Consider the following 21,467-nt stretch of genomic DNA (forward strand, 5'->3'; position numbering starts at 1 on the left):
AGTTACCACAGCCACAAAGACAAACCCCGCCTATTTCTACAATATGTCTTCTTAAAATGAGATTTTAATCCTAACCCTATCGTTTGCCCTAGCCTTAAACACACTGCTAACCTTATGCCTAATCCTAACCTTAAATTAAGATCAAAAAGCTAATTTTTGTTTTCATGATTTTTTACAATATAACCAATCTTGACTTTATGGCTGTGCTATCTAGTGGAAACCTTCCAAGTGGGTCCAGGGCAGGTAGCGATTGGACCATCTGGATGTCTATCGCTTCTTTTTTGGAGGGGGTAGGAATAACTGATCCAGCGTTCTCTCCACAGACGCTGGGTCAGTTATATACAGTCATTGGTTTGAAGCAGCTTGCGAATATATCCAATTATTGAAGGGTAAATCAGTGGTAGCCTATTTAATTGAACTGTGGAAGGCTGAAATGTATTTTCGTAGTTAGCAACGACACCAGTATCTTAAAGATGAACCGCAGTGTAAATTATCGCTCCATTTTGCCTTTACGCCAAGAACTTTACTGATAGGCTACATTTGGCGCCATACGGTGTTTTTATTGGATATATGCTATATTTTCTATTTTGGGCTGGATATCGAATCATAAGGTGATTTGAATACAGCCAACTGCATATACGGCGGACAAGCCCTACGGCCACTGTAGCATCAACCGTTTGTTGATAAACACGAATCCTTTCTCATACAGGACCACCTCCGGTGCATTGATGCACCCGTTTCAGTGGTTTAACGGTGAGCGTTAATATTTTTCTCTGATGTTGACCGAAATTTTATGTGATAAATGCGAAGGACTATTCAACTCTTATTTCAAGTGTTATTGGACTATTAAAAAAAAAAAAGTAATTTATTCTATTTGGTTGATATTTTTAATTTGGCAAGAATGAAGGAGATTGAATACATAAATATTATTTTGCAATACAATGTATGGTCGTTTTCTTTAATTGTATTAGCCTACAGTTGAATATATTTGTGCCACTATAGCTTTCAAGTGGGATTGGTCAAATTTTAAATGGCAATATTGAAACTGGTAGTCTAGGCTATCAATCCATTATGTATTCACACAGTCATATTCTATTTATTCAGTGCTCTTGCTATCAACGTTTATTGACTATAGGGGATCCACTCAAACTGGGCTTGACCTGTATTGCTATTTCAACAATTCATCCCTTCATTATTTGTCATGTAATCTCATTGCTTTCTTATTGCTGCTTGATGTTCCTTGTTCATGATTCTTACCATCCTCTGCAACTTTCATGTAATCTCATTGATTCTCTTAGAAAGAGCTGTGACGAACTTCAAAGTGGTGTGGTTGGAGAATGAAGATGTTTAGAATTCACAACATTTCTTCATTCTCTTAATGGTCCAGTGTTTGGGCTAGTTCAAGTATTTGTACTCTTTATTTTACATTCATTTTGCAGCACTCTAATTTTTGAATTTATAAACTATGAATATAGATTGGAGTACACATGCTATTCTGAGATATCTAGGACTGAATATCATGCCTAGATCTATAAAATATATGCAGCCACTGTTTGACAAAAATGGACGTTTGGGAAGATGTTTAAAAATAAAATAAACATGTTTCTGATTTAAAGGCTCCATCAGGGTGCAGACCAAGACAAGGTATGCCAGACCGTTTGGCCTCCTCTGAATGTCATGCCAAACACTCCTCACAGTATTAGTGTTGTTTCTCATGGCCTTGACACAAACTTTCGTGACATTTAGTGATGATTGAATTTGAGGAGGAGAATCTCCACACTCAGCCAATACCAGGATCTATTACTATCTCTTTAGGTCACAATACAGAGGTGATTTGTGTTCCTGGAGAGTTACTGTATATCTCTATAGCCATAATAACATGACAATGACAAAGGAGCTGGAAGTGGAACCAGACTGGCAACCAGGCAAGTATATCCTCATTATGTAGGTCAGGAGATTAGAATTCCATGCAACTACAGGAGGCCTACAAAATGTTACCTGCTGTGGCCAGGAACGATAGCATCCAGAAAAAAAACATATGCTATTAAATTGGCTGACACCACATTACACGTATCTACTAGTATTCGGCATCACTAAATGCCGTCTATGGCAGTATACAGCTGGTTTAGAAATCCTAACATGCTCCCCAAATGAGAATACTTATGATCGGAGGATTTTTAAGAGCAGGTGCAGAGGGTGGACCTTCAGCAACCCTCATGGCTGGGCTAGATAAGTGGTTGTTTCTAGTGTCTTACATGTACTGTACACAGACTGATCTGCGTGTGGTTCTCATCTTTTATTTTTCTTGAAAGCACAGATGAATGCTTGTGCTCATGTGAGCTGATTAATATTTGATTGAAGCTCTGTCTGTAAAAGGAGGCAGCAGTAAAAGCCTTGTGTGAGTGTAGTCATCAAACCTCTCCTTAAATCTGCAAAAGTCATTACTACCCACTACCCAAGCCTTTACCTTTTATGAAAATGTTAATGGCTCATTGAGAAATCAGCTCAGTTCTAGATTGAGAACATTAGTGCCACAGTTTTAGATTTACAATGTTAGAATAGAGGAGCAGTTCTGGACTGAGAATGTTAGAGCAGGGGAACGGTTTGAGAATGAGACTGTCAGAACAGGAGAACAGTTCTAGATTCAGAATATATAACAGCAGGAGAACAGTTATGCATTCAGAATGTTAAAGCAGGGTTCTCTATGCATCATCTGGCTCTGGTGCCATGGCAACGGGGGTCCCTCTGGAGAGTGCCAATATAGGTCATTGGTCATGGGGGGCTCCTCACAGTCAGTCAGCTAGTGCACACACACACACATACAGATGCATTCATGTACGACCCACATTTGAGTCTGAGTGCAGAGGCATCACAGGTGATATGTTTCATCAACTGTGAACAGATATGAATACATAGACAAGAACTCTCTTTCTACTTCTCTCTCTCAATGAGACTGAAGAGCTTTCTCTCTCTTTACCTCTTTTTCTCTCTTTACTTTAGCCCCCCCTCATGAAACAACATCTGTTACACACACACACACACACACACACACACACACACACACACACACACACACACACACACACACACACAGGGCCATGTCTAATAGACGTCCCCTTAACAGAGGAATAAGATTGCTTGGTGAGTCACCTTGTGTGTGTGTTCAGAACTAGACCAACATATATTTCTCTTTATCCAGTTTACCACTGTTCTCTATGATTCTCCACTCTCCTTTTGACATGTCCAGATATGATGAGAATGCTATAACCACACAGAAACAGTGTCATGACACCAACCAAAAACAAAGACAATCAACCTGGTCTCATTCACGACAGTAACCCTAGTCCACCTAGAGTTCAGCTGTAGAGGAGTGTGTAGCTGGTGTGTGTGTGTGTCACTGGCATATTGCTCTAAAAACATTGATGACAGTAAATCTCAGTAAGATAAAAAATAATGGTGTTCCAAAATTGCATCTAGACACTGTTGCCCTAGTGCACACAAAAAACGACACGTACCTCGGCCTAAACATCAGCGTCACAGGTAACTTCCACAAAGCTGTGAACGATCTGAGAGACAAGGCAAGAAGGGCCTTCTATGCCATCAAAAGGAACATAAAATTCAACATACCAATTAGGATCTGGCATTAAATACTTGAATCAGTTATAGAACCCATTGCCCTTTATGGTTGTGAGTTTTGGGGTCCGCTCACCAACCAAGAATTCACATAATGGGACAAACACCAAATTGAGACTGCATGCAGAATTCTGCAAAAATATCCTCTCTGTACAATGTAAAACACCAAGTAATGCATGCAGAGCAGAATTCGGCATATACCCGCTAAAGATCAAAATGCAGAAAAGAGCCGTTAAATTCTACAACCACCTAAAATTAAGCGATTCCCAAACCTTCCATAACAAAGCCATCACCTACAGAGAGATGAACCTGGAGAAGAGCAGGTCATGGGGCTCTGTTCACAAACACAAACAGACCCCACAGAGCCCCAGGACAACAACACAATTAGACCCAACCAAATCATGAGAAAACAATAAGATCATTACTTGACACATTGGAAAGAATTAACAAAAAAACATAGCAAACTAGAACGCTATTTGGCCCTAGACAGAGAGTACACAGTGGCAGAATACCTGACCACTGTGACTGACCCAAACTTATGGAAAGCTTTGACTATGTTCAGACTCAGTGAGCATAGTCTTGCTATTGAGAAAAGCTGCCTTAGGCAGACCTGGCAATCAAGAAAAGACAGGCTATGTGCACACTGCCCATAAAATGAGGTGGAAACTGAGCTGCACTTCCTAATCTCCTGCCAAATGTATGACCATATAACAGACTCATATTTCCCTCAGATTACACAGACCCACAAACAATTAAAAAACAAATCCAATTTTGATAGATTCCCATATCTATTGGGTGAAACACCACATTGTGCCATTACAGCAGCAATATTTGTGACCGGTTGCCACAAGAAAAGGGCAACCAGTGAAGAACAAACACTATTGTAAAAACAACCCATATTTATGTTTATATATTTTCCCTTTTGTACTTTAACTATTTGCACATAATATGACATTTGAAATATATTTTATTTTTTGGGAACTTTTGTGAGTGTAATGTTTACTGTTCATTTTTATTGTTTATTTCACATTAGTTTTTTATCTACTTCACTTGCTTTGGCAATGTTAACATATGTTTCCCATGCCAATAAAGCCTTAAATTGAATTGAGAGAGAGCTTACTTTGTTTTCTTTCGTTGATGAGTTATTATAAATATATCAGAGGTCAATGAATTAACAGTGTCTCATGGAACATTATCTCTGATTTAATTAAAATGCCACCAAAAACTTTCTGTGAATTGAAGTGGCTCTAGTTCAAACTTGCAGTAGGGTTCATTTGACCTGGCTCACACAAAGACCTCTCTGTCAGCCTACCCGTGTCTCATTAATTCTCCACGGTCAGCCTTCCTCTCTCCCCCACAGTTCCTCTCCCTGTCCCGGTTCTATCTTCCCCCCTGACCTTAAACTGGTCATCGACCGACTTGAATGCTTCAGTGATAATGTGGTCTAATTGACACACACATACTGCACACACAGATGGGCTACAGACAACACACGCACATGGGCGGACTAACCTTCTCTGCATGGATTTCATTGGTGAATATATGCACATAAAAATAGAATCAAATGATCTCATAGTTCTATTTCTATGTAGATGCATGTCTTTGATGTGTAAGTAGCAATTTAGGGTGAACGGCCAGAGCAGTCCCTCAACCCTCCCGTTAACGGGCAAGCACACTACATCCTGAAACAGAAAGGTCTTGGCAGAAGCATTAGTACACTTCTCCGTCCTATTCAACAACTAATGTCCACCAACCTTGGAATTGGACATTCTGTTTGTCTCCTTGGCCTGTTCTTCTGAGTTGATTTAATTTAAATGCAGTTGACCACCACCTTTCAGGACCTTGTATGTTTTGTCAGAGTATTCCCTTGTTTGTCTTTCTCAATCAGGGCTTCCTGCAGACATCAAGCCATTTTCTCCAAACAATGCTGCCAAATCAAACAATTAGTTCTGTTGTAAGTCTTAGAAATCAGGATATGCCTTGTATGATGTAGACTAGTTGCCTAGATACTGTTGTGTTGTGTACCATTGTCTTGGAGCAGAGATGCCATGTTCTTTCATGGAGTGGAGATTGCATGGTCTTTCATGGAGCAGCGATGCCATGGTCGTTGTACTTTCTTTGAGAGAGAGAGTGAGGTATACACAGAGGTGTGTGTGTGGTCTGTGTGTGTGTGCTTTCGTCTGTATCAGAGGTGGACACAGCTGCAGCACTGTTAACCCTGACCCTCAGCTGTGATGGTAGTGTGTGTGTGTGTGTGTTAGTGTGTGTCTATAGTCTAAACCCTATATTTATTACCTTATAACATGCCTCTGTGTTCTCAAAATTGTGCTTGTTGCCTCTGCAGGATGCCTCTTAATTCTCAGCACTGTGAGGGTGCTGAATGTGTCAGATTTGTAAATGTGTGCTTCATTCATACACTGTGCATGTGTACTTATAATCTGTGGAGGATGCCTCTTTAACACTATACTTGTCCCAATGGTGTTTCTATGGTCATAACACTACACTTGTCCCCTGTGTAGGGTGCTACTATGTTCTAAACACTTTTCTCGTCCCCTATGTAGGGTGCTTCTGTGGTCTGGGACTGGTCTACTCCAACAAGTCGTGCACCATGCCTCCCATCACCTTCCAGGACCTGCCCCTCAACATCTACATGATCATCTTCGGAACAGGCATCTTCATCTTCATCCTCAGCCTCATCTTCTGCTGTTACTTCATCAGGTGAACTTTGCACAGAGTGGAATAGAATAGTGGGTCAGTTGACTGCAGATGAGGGTAAGAGACATCCACACAGACATGCTGTCAGAGCAGTCCACATGCTCACCTCTATGATACCTTTTCCTGTTGAGAGAGAGCTAACATTTCCTTCTGTTGACAATGAACTCTCTGATGAGCTGAGGGGACGACTGTGAGGAAATGAGGCGGCAGGAAGCTGCCTGCCACAGTGTGAGGACAGACGTCACTGGAGCTAGGGGAGCAGGGTTCAACGTAACACCCTTGAGAACACCAAAACCCGCTGTATATTACTGTACATGTGACTTAAGTGTGTAGCGGTATTGTATTTTCTGTATTGTTATATGGTGGTAGGCTAAAGTATACAGTGCTAGTCAAAGGTTTGGACACACCTACTCATTCAAGTTTTTTTTTTCTTTATTTGTACTATTTCCTACATTGTAGAATAATAGTGAAGACATCAAAACTATGAAATAAAACATATGGAATCACATAGTATTAAACAAATCAAAATATAAACTCAGCTAAAAAAGAAACGTCCCTTTTTCAGGACCCTGTCTTTCAAAGATATAAAAATCAATAACTTCACAGATCTTCATTGTAAAGGGTTTAAACACTGTTTTCCATGCTTATTCAATGAACCATAAACAATTAATGAACATGCACGTGTGGAACGGTCGTTAAGACACTAACAGCTTATAGACGGTAGGCAATTAAGGTCACAGTTATGAAAACTTCGGACACTAAATAGGCCTTTCTACTGACTCTGAAAAACACCAAAAGAAAGATGCCCAGGGACCCTGCTCATCTGCGTGAACGTGCCTTACGCATGCTGCAAGGAGGCATGAGGAATGCAGATGTGGCCAGGGCAAAAAATTGCAATGTCTGTACTGTGAGACGCCTAAGACAGCACTACAGGGAGACAGGACGGACAGCTGATCGTCCTCGCAGTGGCATACCACGTGTAACAACACCTGCACAGGATCGGTACATCTGAACATCACACCTGCGGGACAGATACAGCATGACAACAACAACTGCCAGAGTTACAGCAGGAACGCCCAATCCCTCCATCAGTGCTCAGACTGTCCTCAATAGGCTGAGAGGCTGGACTGAGGGCTTGTAGGCCTGTTGTAAGGCAGGTCCTCACCAGACATCACCGGCAACAACGTCGCCTATGGGCACAAACCCACCGTCGCTGGACCAGACGGGACTGGCAAAAAGTGCTCTTCACTGTCGAGTCGCGGTTTTGTCTCACCAGGGGTGATGGTCGGATTCGCGTTTATCGTTGAAGGAATGAGCATTACACCGAGGCCTGTACTCTGGAGCGGGATCGATTTGGAGGTGGAGGGTCCGTCGTGGTCTGGGGCGGTGTGTCACAGCATCATCGGAATGAGCTTGTTTGCAGGCAGTCTCAACGCTGTGCCTTACAGGGAAGACATCCTCCTCCCTCATGTGGTATCCTTCCTGCAGGCTCATCCTGACATGACCCTCCAGCATGACAATGCCACCAGCCATACTGCTCGTTCTGTGCGTGATTTCCTGCAAGACAGGAATGTCAGTGTTCTGCCATGGCCAGTGAAGAGCCCGGATCTCAATCCCATTGAGCATGTCTGGGACCTGTTGGATCGGAGGGTGAGGGCTAGGGCCATTCCCCCCCAGAAATGTCTGGGAACTTGCAGGCACCTTGGTGGAAGAGTGGGGTAACATCTCACAGCAAGAACTGGCAAATCTGGTGCAGTCCATGAGGAGGAGATGCACTGCAGTACTTAATGCAGCTGGTGGCCACACCAGATACTGACTGTTACTTTTGATTTTGACCCCCCCTTTGTTCAGGGACACATTATTCCATTTCTGTTAGTCACATGTCTGTTGAACTTGTTCAGTTTATGTCTCAGTTGTTGAATCTTGTTATGTCCATACAAATATTTACACATGTTAAGTTTGCTGAAAATTAACGCAGTTGACAGTGGGAGGATGTTTCTTTTTTTGCTGAGTTTATTTTATATTTGAGATTCTTCAAAGTAGCCAACCTTTGCCTTGATAACAGCTTTGCACGCTCTTGGCATTCTCTCAACCAGCTTCATGAGCTGGTCTCATGGAATGCATTTGTTAAGAGTTAATTTGTGGAATTTCTTTACTTCTTAAAGCGTTTGAGCCAATCAGTTGTTGTGACAAAGTAGGGGTGTATAACGGGGGTTGTCCTATTTGGTAAAAGACCAAGTCTATATTATGGCAAGAACAGCTCAAATTAGCAAAGAAAAATGGCAGTCCATCATTACTTTAAGACATGAAGGTCAGTCAATCTGGAAAATGTCAAGAACTTAGAATTTTTTTTCAAGTGCTGTCGCAAAAACCATCAAGCGCTTTGATGAAACTGGCTCTCATGAGGATCGCCACAGGAAAGGAAGACCCAGAGTTACCTCTGCTACAGAGGATAAGTTTATTAGAGTTACCAGCCTCAGAAATTGCATTCCAAATAAATGCTTCAGAGTTCATGTAACTACACATCTCAACATCAACTGTTCATTAGAGACTGCGTGAATTAGGCCTTCATGGTCCAATTGCTGCTGCAAAAAACTACTAAAGTACACCAGTAAGAAAAAGAGACTTGCTTAAGCCAAGAAACACGAGCAATGGCCATTAGACCGATGGAAATCTGTCCTTTGGTCTGATCAGTCCAAATTTTAGATTTTTGGTTCCAGCCGTGTGTCTTTCTGAGATGCAGAGTAGGTGAATGGATGATCTCTGCAAGTGTAGTTCCCACTGTGAAGCATGGAGGAGGAGGTGTGATGGTGTGGGGGTGCTTTGCTGGTGACACTGTCAGTGATTTATTTAGAATTCAAGGCACACATAACCAGCATGGCTACCACAGCATTCTGCAGCAATACGCCATCCCATTTGGTTTGCGCTTAGTGGGACTGTCATTTGTTTTTCAACAGGACAATGACCCAACACACTTCCAGGCTGTGTAAGGGCTATTTGACCAAGACGGAGAGGGATGGAGTGCTGCATCAGATGACCTGATCTCCACAATCACCCAACCTCAACTCAATTGAGATGGTTTGGGATGAGTTGGACCGCAGAGTGAAGGAAAAGCAGCCAACAAGTGCTCAGCATACAGTTGAAGTCAGAAGTTTACATACACCTTTGGCAACTACATTTAAACTCAGTTTTTCACAATTCCTGACATTTAATCTTAGTAATAATTTCCGGTCTTAGGTCAGTTAGGATTACCACTTTATTTTAAGAATGTGAAATGTCAGAATAATAGTAGAGAGAATGATTTATTTCAGCTTTTATTTCTTTCATCACATTCCCAGTGGGTCAGAAGTTTACATTCACTCAATTAGTATTTGGTAGCATTGCCTTTAAATTGTTTAGCTTGGGTCAAACGTTTCGGGTAGCCTTCCACAAACTTCCCACAATAAGTTGGATGAATTTTGGCCCATTCCTCCTGACAGAGCTGGTGAAACTGAGTCAGGTTTGTAGGCCTCCTTGCTCGCACATGCTTTTTCAGTTCTGCCCACAAATCTTCTATGAGATTGAGGTCAGGACTTTGTGATAGCCACTCCAATAACTTGACTTTGTTGTCCTTAAGCCATTTTGCTACAACTTTGGAAGTATGCTTGGGGTCATTGTCCATTTGGAAGACCCATTTGTGACCAAGCTTTAACTTCCTGACTGATGTCTTGAGATGTTGCTTCAATATATCCACATAATTTCCCTTCCTCATGATGACCTCTATTTTGTGAAGTGCACCAGTCCCTCCTGCAGCTAAGCACCCCCACAACATGATGCTGCCACCCCCCTGCTTCACGGTTGGGATGGTGTTCTTCGACTTGCAGGACTCCCCCTTTTTCCTCCAAACATAACGATGGTCTTTATGGCCAAAGAGTTCTATTTTTGTTTCATCAGACCATAGGACATTTCTCCAAAAAGTACGATCTTTGTCTCCATGTGCAGTTGCAAACCGTAGTCTGGCTTTTTTATGGCGGTTTTGGAGCTGTGGCTTCTTCCTTGCTGAGCGGCCTTTCAGGTTATGTCGAAATAGGACTCGTTTTACTGTGGATATAGATACTTTTTTACCTGTTTCCTCCAGCATCTTCACAAGGTCCTTTGCTGTTGTTCTGGGATTGATTTGCAGTTTTCGCACCAAAGTTAGTTTATCTCTAGGAGACAGAACGCGTCTCCTTCCTGAGCGGTATGACGGCTGCGTGGTCCCATGGTGTTTAAACTTGCGTACTATTGTTTGTACAGATGAACGTGGTACCTTCAGGCGTTTGGAAATTGCTCCCAAGGATGAACCAGTCTTGTGGAGGTCTACAATTTTTTTTCTGAGCTCTTGGCTGATTTTTTTTGATTTTCTCATGATGTCAAGCAAAGAGGCACTGAGTTTGAAGTTAGGCATTGAAATGCATCCACAGGTACACCTCCAATTGACTCAAATTCTGTCAACTAGCCTATCCGAAGCTTCTAAAGCCATGACATAATTGTCTGGAATTTTCCAAGCTTTTTAAAGGCACAGTCAACTTAGTGTATGTAATCTTCTGACCCACTGGAATTGTGATACGGTGAAATAATCTGTCTGTAAACAATTGTTGAAAAAATGACTTGTGTCACGCACAAAGTAGATGTCCTAACCGACTTGCCGAAACTATAGTTTGTTAACAAGATATTTATGGAGTGGTTGAAAAACTAGTGTTAATGACTCCAACTTAAGTGTAGGTTCCGACTTCAACTGTATGTGGGAACTCCTTCAAGACATTTCAAAAGCATTCCAGGTGAAGCCAAGAGTGTGCAAAGCTGTCATCAAGGCAAAGGGTGGCTACTTTGAAGAATTTCAAAGCAAAAAAATTATTTGGATAACACTTTTTTGGTTACTACATGATTCCATATGTGTTACTTCATAGTTTTGATGTCTTCACTATTATTCTACAATGTACAAAATAGTCAAAATAAAGAAAAACCCTGGAATGAGTAGGGGTGTCAACTTTTGACTGGTACTGTATATTCAAATTTGCTTGATGGAAAACTCTGGTGCCGCAATACACAATGACAGTTGCTGCTGTTAGTGCTGGGTTTGAACATAAGCCTTAGTGAAAAGGAAAGAAAAGCATTCTCCACAGTGTCATCTGGCAATAATGATACCTGTCATCCAGGCTGAGGGCCCATTTTATAATAAGCTGGGGTTCATTAAACAACAAAACAAAATAGCTCTGACTGGAAGAATCTAGGACAAATCATATAAACCGCTTCTAGACTAATCTCAGATAGACATGGTATTTCATTTCACTTTGTGTATTTTGTGTTGTTCCATTTGTTGTTCTATATTCATCAGAGTAGAAAGCGAGGGAGAGAGGGTAGTCAATAGAGAAGTGGGGATATTGTCATTGTTCTGACAACTCGGTTAATATTTGTTGAGCAAGTGTGAACGATGGACTGTTTAATTAACTGCCGTTTTTGAATATGAACTCCTAAGAATGCAAATAGGGTATATGATTCTCTGTATGGCCAAGTAAATATTTACCTGTAGATAATGAATCACATTGTCAAAGCCAAATTGTTACACATGTAACGGATGTGAAATGGCTAGCTAGTTAGCGGGTACGCGCTACTAGCGTTTCAATCAGTTACGTCACTTGCTCTGAAACCTACAAGTAGTGTTGCCCCTTGCTCTGCAAGGGCCGCGGCTTTTGTGGAGCGATGGGTAACGACGCTTCGTGGGCGACCGTTGTTGATGTGTGCAGAGGGTCCCTGGTTCGCGCCCGTGTCGGGGCGAGGGGACAGACGTGAAGTTATACTGTTACATTGGTGCCGTGACCCGGATCACTGGTTGCTGCGGAAAAGGAGGAGGTTGAAAGGGGGGTGAGTGTAACGGATGTGAAATGGCTAGCTAGTTAGCGGGTACGCGCTACTAGCGTTTCAATCAGTTACGTCACTTGCTCTGAAACCTACAAGTAGTGTTGCCCCTTGCTCTGCAAGGGCCGCGGCTTTTGTGGAGCGATGGGTAACGACGCTTCGTGGGCGACCGTTGTTGATGTGTGCAGAGGGTCCCTGGTTCGCGCCCGTGTTGGGGCGAGGGGACAGACGTAAAGTTATACTGTTACATTGGTGCCGTGACCCGGATCACTGGTTGCTGCGGAAAAGGAGGAGGTTGAAAGGGGGGTGAGTGTAACGGATGTGAAATGGCTAGCTAGTTAGCGGGTACGCGCTACTAGCGTTTCAATCAGTTACGTCACTTGCTCTGAAACCTACAAGTAGTGTTGCCCCTTGCTCTGCAAGGGCCACGGCTTTTGTGGAGCGATGGGTAACGACGCTTCGTGGGCGACCGTTGTTGATGTGTGCAGAGGGTCCCTGGTTCGCGCCCGTGTCGGGGCGAGGGGACAGACGTAAAGTTATACTGTTACACACACACACACACGTAATGAGTGCACTGCGCTTCCCAGGCCCCTAAATAATTTTCCAACTTAAACAATGGAGAGCAGATCTTTATCACTTCGCTAACTGTGTCTCTTATTTTTGGGGTCCTTGTTATGGCAGTTTTTTCTTTTCTTTTTTTTTTATACGTGTGTGTGTGTGTGTGTGTGTGTGTGTGTGTGTGTGTGTGTTTGCGTGCATGCATTTAATCTGCCCCAAAATGACAGGACATTTGTATGTAGCCCAGCCAAGCACTATAGTTGTTGTTTTGATCAATTTAGTGTTGTTGATGACTGATAACATTGCACCATGTAGAACAATGTGAGGATATTTGCTTTATATACATGGAGTTTTCCCAGGCCTTAAAGAATGTAGTGAACTGGGTAGACACGTGCACACGGTACAGTGAAATGGTTGCTTGCTAACTCCTCAACAATGGAGTACAATATCAATCAAGAAAAACATTCAAAATACAGAAGTAAAAAAGTAACAAAAAGTAGAAAGAAACTAGTATGTACACCAGTGGCGGTTGGTGCTGTTTAAGATTAGGGAGGATAATTCTTTTTTTGATGAGCATGGCCTTATTTCTATTACAGCATATTGGATGACTGTCATTCATATTCCATTCACCCAGTTCAATGTAACATCGATAGCTTTAGGCTTCTACATGATACTAAAATGTTCCCTATACCCACCATGAGGTTGCTACAACCTAGCCTATGAATGAACGTTTACAACGTAGGTGCACAGGTTGAGAGAATTTTGAGTAATCAAGGTAAGAGACATTGACACATTCAATACTGCGTTGAACACTCTTGCCTGCATCTAGCTGATCTAGGGTATAATCATTAGTCCAACAGTTGCAAATGTGAGTTTCTATTGGACAAATTCAGGTATGTTTATCCCCGTTCCGTTTGCTTCCATTTAAGAAATGTTTTTGAATAGAATCGGCTAAATAAATACACCGCTGATCACATGCAAACTCAGTTCACTTTCATAACCGCCACAAAAAACAGGATTACCAATTTGCTCGTTGTATATATAATTCCTTCTCGCAAATATCTATGCGCTCACCTCCTCTCACCTTTTCCCTTCTCTTGTGAACTTCAGTGCAGAACACATCAGCTGTCTGTGACCAGGCGAAAAAACACTTTCCAAGCCAAACCTTCATGTCATGACTGCTAACCACTACACACAGCCTACATCATTGTCATAGTCAACATAGCTACTAGAACGAACACATTGGTAAACCAGCTACAATCATGCAGTACAGTCAGCAAGCAGTTTACACTGGCAGGCCACAGTGGCAATAAATACCTTGACTTGGAGAAGTTCCAGTGTCAGATAGCTATAGCCAGCTAGCTAGCGTAGCATCCCTCTTTGTTTGAGCCAGGAGTTTGAGTAGCCTAAACTAGCTAGCTAAATTTTGAAAATAAAAAAATAAAAAATACAACCAAATATACTGTAACTATCTTTTTTCTTTCTCTTGCTTCTTTTTAATTTTGGAAGAAACTTTTAAACTATTTTCTTTCTCTTTTGAGTCAACCACTCACCACATTTTATTCACTGCAGTGCTAGCTATCTGTAGTTTATGCTTTCAGTGCTAGATTAATTCTCTGATCTATTGATTGGTCGGACAACATGTTAGTTAATGCTGCAAGTGCTCTGATAGGTTGGAGGAGGTCTTCCGGAAGTTGTCATAATTACTCTGTAAGTCTATGGCAGGGGATGAGAACCATGAGAATGAGAGTGGCGCAATGAACTAACATGTTATCCACCTGTGTTGTCCTAGGTTTGTATTGAAGTCAGTGTACCCAGAGGAGCACAGAAGATAGCTGTCCTCCTGTTACACCATGGTGCTACCCCACAGAGTGCTGCTGAGGTGTCATGTCCTGACCATAGAAAGCCTGTATTTTCTATGGTAGAGTAGGTCAGGGCGTGACTAGGGGTGTTTAGTCTAGTTTATTATTTCTATGTGGGGTTCTAGGTTTATTTTTCTATGTTTGTGTATGATTACCAATTAGAGGCAGCTGGTATTCGTTGTCTCTAATTGGTGGGTTATGGGATATTGTTTATGTTTAGTTGCTTGTTCACACTACATTGTCATCACGGTTCTTTTATTCTTTATTTTGTTTTGTATTAGTGTAAGTTTCACTTTCATTAAAATATGTGGAACTCGAAGTACGCTGCGCCTTGGTCCGACCATCATTATTACGAACAAAGTGACATGAGGCTACTGTAGACTTTCATTGCAAAACAGTGTGTTTTAATCAATTATTTGGTGACGTGAATATATTTAGTATAATTTTATATAAAAAGTAAACTTAAAAAATATATACAGTGGGGGGAAAAAGTATTTAGTCAGCCACCAATTGTGCAAGTTCTCCCACTTAAAAAGATGAGAGAGGCCTGTAATTTATCATAGGTACACTTCAACTATGACAGACAAAATGAGGGAAAAAAATCCAGAAAACCACATTGTAGGATTTTTAATGAATTTATTTGCAAATTATGGTGGAAAATAAGTATTTGGTCAATAACAAAAGTGTATCTCAATACTTTGTTATATACCCTTTGTTGGCAATGACAGAGGTCAAATGTTTTCTGTAAGTCTTCACAAGGTTTTCACACACTGTTGCTGGTATTTTGGCCCATTCCTCCATGCAGATCTCCTCTAGAGCAGTGATGTTTTGGGGCTGTTGCTGGGCAACACGGACTTTCAACTCCCTCCAAAGATTTTCTATGGGGTTGAGATCTGGAGACTGGCTAGGCCACTCCAGGACCTTGAAATGCTTCTTACGAAGCCACTCCTTCATTGCCCGGGTGGTGTGTTTGGGATCATTGTCATGCTGAAAGACCCAGCCACGTTTCATCTTCAATGCCCTTGCTGATGGAAGGAGGTTTTCACTCAAAATCTCACGATACATGGCCCCATTCATTCTTTCTTTTACACGGATCAGTCGTCCTGGTCCCTTTGCAGAAAAACAGCCCCAAAGCATGATGTTTCCACCCCCATGCTTCACAGTAGGTATGGTGTTCTTTGGATGCAACTCAGCATTCTTTGTCCTCCAAACACGACGAGTTGAGTTTTTACCAAAAAGTTCTATTTTGGTTTCATCTGACCATATGACATTCTCCCAATCTTCTTCTCGATCATCCAAATGCTCTCTAGCAAACTTCAGACGGGCCTGGACATGTACTGGCTTAAGCAGGGGGACACGTCTGGCACTTACATTCACTGATACCCGTACCACCGTTTGATACAAACAATTGTAAATCATTTTCTACTGAAGGTGTACTACCTTCACTGCTCTGACCAATACAAGGGAGGGACTGGGACTGCTTGCAAAAACATACTCTTACCAATGACATACAGTAGGTCATCTCTAATGGTTGTACTTTGTGTGTTTGTTCACCTACAGTAAACTAAGACACCAAGCCCAGAGTGATAGGTTTGGCTACAGAGAGGTGGTTTTAAAAGGAGATCCTAAGAAGTTGAATCTCCATGGGGTAAGAATACAATCTACTTAACGTTACTGATTGTGAATAGTTACAATGTCTGTCAGTCCTAGTAACAATAATAGTGGGACATAATAAAAAATATCTGATGCCACCTCAACCTCGCCTCTCGTTCTCTCTCGTTCTCTCTCTTGTTCTCTCTCTTGCTCCCTCAACATATCCTTCCCTGTGTCTCCTCTGGTCGTGTTCCTGTCGCTGTCACTCTTACAGCAGACGTGTGCTGTTTGCCTGGAAGACTTCAAAGTCAAAGATGAGCTGGGAGTGTTGCCATGCCAACATGCCTTTCACAGGAAGTGAGTACCATATTAGGAGGAAGGAGGTCACCGCCATTAATTTCAGTCAGCACACAGTTTTTGAATGGAGAGATTTGTCACTGACATACCCACAGTTATGAAATGTTTCCAGGTCACAGGAAGACAATACTTGCCTGACTAGAGGCACCTCTTGGTAAACACTGAATATCATTTGAAGCCCTTTAATGTGCAACATTGTTTTTCTTTTTTTAGATACTCTCTCTTGCTCTGGAATTCCCTTTGTGATGATCCGTTGCTACCTTTGTGATGTCATCAATTAGACATAATTGGACTTAATATTACAGATGTTTCCTTTGCGATAATAATAATAATTTTGGAGGGTACTTATATTTGTCGTCGTCGTCCTCGTCCCCCCCCAGCCCCAAAAAAGTGCATATCACAACCCTCCCTGAGACATCCTTCGGAGAGTGGGGTCAGGGCCAGGTTAGGAACTGCCAGATGCGTCATAATAACTACCAAATGCCCAGAAGTAAAGCCAAATTTGAAATGTATTTTTTTGTTGTCATTTAGGCACTTATCCAGAGCAATTTGGGTTAAGTGCCTTGCTTAGTTTGGAGATTCGAACCGGCGACCTTTCGGTTACTTAACCACTATGCTACCTGCATTGACTACATGGAGCAGGGTGGGAAAAATGGCATTAAAACACAATTTAAATGTATTTTCGGAAGGGCTATGGTCACCATTCATGTAATACATTAAATATATACAACAGATGGTATTGGGGAGCAATTTCATAGTATGCTTATCTCTGTATGTTCCTAGGGGCCAGGGTCTGCCATCATTTTTCTCCTTGTCGGCTTATCGATTCAAACTAGCAACTTTCCGGTTACTGGCCTGACTAACGCTCTAATCGCTAGGCTATCTGTTGCTCTAAATGTCAACAATTACACTGAATTTGACAGATTCAGCCTTTGTGATGTCATCAATTATACAGATGTATCCTTTGTGATGTCAAAAATTACAGTTACTTGGAATGTTTAGCAAATTATACAATTTCTGTGTGTTTCTTAGGTGTCTGGTGAAATGGCTGGAGGTGCGCTGTGTGTGCCCCATGTGCAACAAAACCATTGCAGGACCCCCAGAACAGCGCAACAGCATAGGAACACTACTGGACGAACTGGTGTAACCTAACAACAAGCACGGAGTGGGCACTGTGAGCTGGTGTAACCTAGCAACCAATAGAAAGTGAACGCTATTGTCTGGTGTATCCTAGAAACCACCCACAGATGACTGTGAAATGGTGTAACCTAGCTACCACCTGGAGAGGACTGTGAGAGCTTCTGTTACCTAGCAACCAACACAGAGCTGCATACATGAGTCTACACCACACACCACAGACAGTCTCCAGCTACCCACACTTCACCCAGTGACTCTTTCTCTTTGTCTCTGACTGTCTCACTCTTTTTCTGTCTTTCTCCCCCTTTTTCTCTCACTAGCCTTCTCTGTCCTTTCTGTCACGCTCTCTATTTCTGTTTTTCTTCTGTTGTCTCTTTGATCTCTCTCTCTCTCTGACACTCATTTTCTCACCTTCTCTCTTTTCCTTTCTTTCTGTCTTTTACTTCCTCAGAGGTGAGTTCTAGTTCCAAAGTCAGCAAGAGGGAAGAGCTCCAGACAGTTGGAGAGTGTAGGAGCAGGCAGTTGATTTGAATGTGTAAAGACAAGAGTGGAACTGTAAGAACCATGGTGTTGAGAAAATACAAAGGGATGTTCTATGGGCATGTGTGTGTTGTGTGTGTGTGTGTGTGTTGTCGCACAGAGGAGTCTGTTTGGGTTTGTCACTTGTTATATTTCTTTTTTTGTTTATAACATGTTTTTTTTCTATTATTGTACATGGACCAAGGCAATGTGAGCGATGTGCATCACCCTCTAACCACAACATTTTTGTTCTTGGCTGAAAGGTGTTAGTTTTTGATGTATTGCACTCTGACACTCTGTGTTTTGTATACCTCCTGCCAACCAATGTGTGTATCGCACTGCACAGGTGGTTTAGTGAAACATGTTCACATGTTTTATAACCTTGCCTGACACCTGAAGACTCATTTTAGCTCCCAGCATTATTGCCTAGGCTTTAGCTCAGTAGACTATTGTGGTTCTGAAATGTGGAGAAAGCCTGAATTTGATACCTAGCCTAAATTTGATACCTAGCCAATCACATTAATAGATTGAGGTATCTAAGAACTCAAAGGCAATGCACCTGCTGTTTTCTGTCGTATTACTGGTGCAGTATACCTGTGACATTACTTTTATAAAGCAAAGGGTTCTTTGCAAGTTACAGTAGTTTAGAGTTTCAATGTTGTGTGATTATATCTCAAGACCAACTCCATCCGATGGAATACAGCATATGTCATTTTTCTCAGTATGTAATTCTCTCTTTGAAGAATATGCTTTCAATTTTTTTTACGTGATGTTTAATGGCTCCTTTTCGCACATCTCTGTGAAATAATCTGTATTTTAAAACTGTTTTACCAGTCGAACACATACCAAGTAAGCACTGCTTAAATTGAGCACTACTCCCTATGCAACTGGGTCCTGGACTGCCTGACGGGCCGCCCCCAGGTGGAGAAGGTGGGCAACATTACCTCCTCGACACTGGTCCTCAACACGGGCCCACGGGTGCGTCCTCAGTCCCCTCCTGTATTTCCTGTATACCAACGACTGCGTGGCCTCAGACAGTTACAACTCCATCATCAAGTTTACTGACGACATGACAGTAGTAGGCCTGATCAACGACGAGACAGCCTACAGGGAGGAGGTAGGCACTCTGATGGCATGGTGCCAAGTAAACAACCCCTCCCTCGATGTTAGCAAAACAAAGAAGCTGATTGTGGACTTCAAGAGGAACCAGGCTGTCCTCATCAATGGGGAGACGGTCAATAACTTAAAATTCCTTGGCATTCACATCTTAGAGAAGCTGAAATGATCTAACCACATGGACAAAGTAGTGAAGGCACTAAAGCAACTCTTCAACCTCAGGATGCTGATGAAATTCAGCCTGTCCTCGAGGGCCCTCAGTGTTCTACAGGAGCACCATCGAGAGCATATTGTTGGGCTGCATCACAGCCTGGTACGGCAACTCCACCGCCGCAGACCGCAAGGCTCTTCAGAGGGTGTACATGCAGCCAAAGGCACCATGGGGTGCACACTGCCCTACAGGACACCTACAACACCAGGTGTCACAGGAAGTCAAGAAGATCATCAGGGACCCCAGACACCAAACCATGACCTGTTCTCCCCGCTTCAATCACTCAGACATGGCAGTACAGAAGCATCATGGCAAAAACTGAAAGACTGGCCAATAGTTTCTACCCTCAGACCATCAGGCTGCTGAATAGCCACCACTAGTCAGCTACCAGCCCCCCCACCCCACCCAAACATACTTTTATTCTGCACCCACACCAATGGCATTTTATCGCTGTTAATATGTATATTTTAAATTGTATTAAAATGTTGATTGTTTTTATTGTGCTCAATGGTGCTGTTCCCCCTATGGTCATTCCACCCCAGCCCCTCAACAGTCTTTACTCTACCTCCACCCCAATGGACATTTATTTATTCATCACTGCTACACTTATTATGATGTGTATATAGTGCTATTTATACTGTTGTTATTTCTATTTCATTATTTTATTTCAAAAGTCCTGCATGTTAATGCTCGAAGACTTTCACTGTACCCTGCAATCCCACCTGCGAACCCACCTACAACCCTGTACATGTGACTATTAAACACCCTGAATCTCTACCACTCCCCTGGTCTCTGTATTTTGTCTGTAGTGGGGAAATTCAGAAAGTATTCTGACCCCTTCCCTTTTTTCACATTTTGTTACGTTACAGCCTTATCCTAAAATTGATTAAATTACATTCTTACTCATCAATCTACACACAATGCCCCATAATGACAAAGTGAAAAGTGTTTTTATTTTATTTTAGCAAATGTATTAAAAATAAGAAACAGAAATACCTTATTTACATAAGTATTCAGATCCTTTGCTAGGAGACTCGAAATTGAGCTCAGGTGCATCCTGTTTCCATTGATCATCCTTGAGATGTTTCTACAACTTGACTGGAGTCCAACTGTGGTAAATTCAATTGATTGGACATGATTTGGAAAGGCACACACCTGTCTATATAAGGTCCCACAGTTGACAGTGCATGTCAGAGCAAAAACCAAGTTCAAAGGAATTGTCCTAGAAGTCCGAGACAGGATTGTGTCGAGGCACAGATCTGGGGAAGGGTACCAAAAAATGTCTGCAGCATTGACGATTTGTTTTTATTTATTTAACTAGGCAAGTCAGTTAAGAACAATTTCTTATTTACAATGACAGCCTATCCCAGACGACGCTGGGCCAATTGTGCACCAACCTATAGGACTCCCAAGCACGGCTGGTTGTGATACTTCCTGGGATTGAACCCAGATCTGTAGTGACATCTCTATCACTGTGATGGAGTGCCTTAGAGAGCTGCACCACTCAGTGGCCTCTCAGTGGCCAAATCATTTCATTTTACTTTTTACCCCATTTTCTCCTCAATTTCATGGTACCAAATTGGTAGTTACAGTCTTGTCTCATTGCTGCAACTCCCATACAGACTCTGGAGAGGTGAAGCTTGAGAGCCGTGCATCCTCCGAAACACAACCCAACCCAAGCCACACTGCTTCTTGACACAATGCCCTCTTAACCCAGAAGCCAGCCGCACGGAGGAAACACTGTGCACCTGGCAACTGTGTCAGCGTGCACTGCGCCCGGCCAACCACAGGAGTCGCTAGTGCACGATGGGACAAGGCCATCCCTGCAGGACAAACCCTCCTCTAACCCGGACGACGCTGGGCCAATTGTACGCGACCCCATGGGTCTC

At 42.3% G+C, this 21,467-nt stretch overlaps 1 protein-coding gene across 1 annotated transcript; it reads left to right on the forward strand.

Moving 5' to 3' along the window:
• The first annotated feature begins 289 nt into the window (after positions 1 to 289).
• LOC120062798 (RING finger protein 122) lies at positions 290 to 18,035 on the forward strand. Its single transcript, XM_039012869.1, has 5 exons — positions 290 to 753; positions 6,195 to 6,351; positions 16,206 to 16,293; positions 16,513 to 16,595; positions 17,628 to 18,035. Exons 1-5 carry the CDS (start codon positions 729 to 731, stop codon positions 17,740 to 17,742), a joined length of 468 nt encoding a protein of 155 aa, XP_038868797.1. The 5' UTR covers positions 290 to 728; the 3' UTR covers positions 17,743 to 18,035.
• Positions 18,036 to 21,467: the final 3,432 nt, after the last annotated feature.

This window comes from Salvelinus namaycush, chromosome 18, assembly GCF_016432855.1.
Source record: "Salvelinus namaycush isolate Seneca chromosome 18, SaNama_1.0, whole genome shotgun sequence".
NCBI classification, from domain to species: Eukaryota; Metazoa; Chordata; class Actinopteri; order Salmoniformes; family Salmonidae; genus Salvelinus; species Salvelinus namaycush.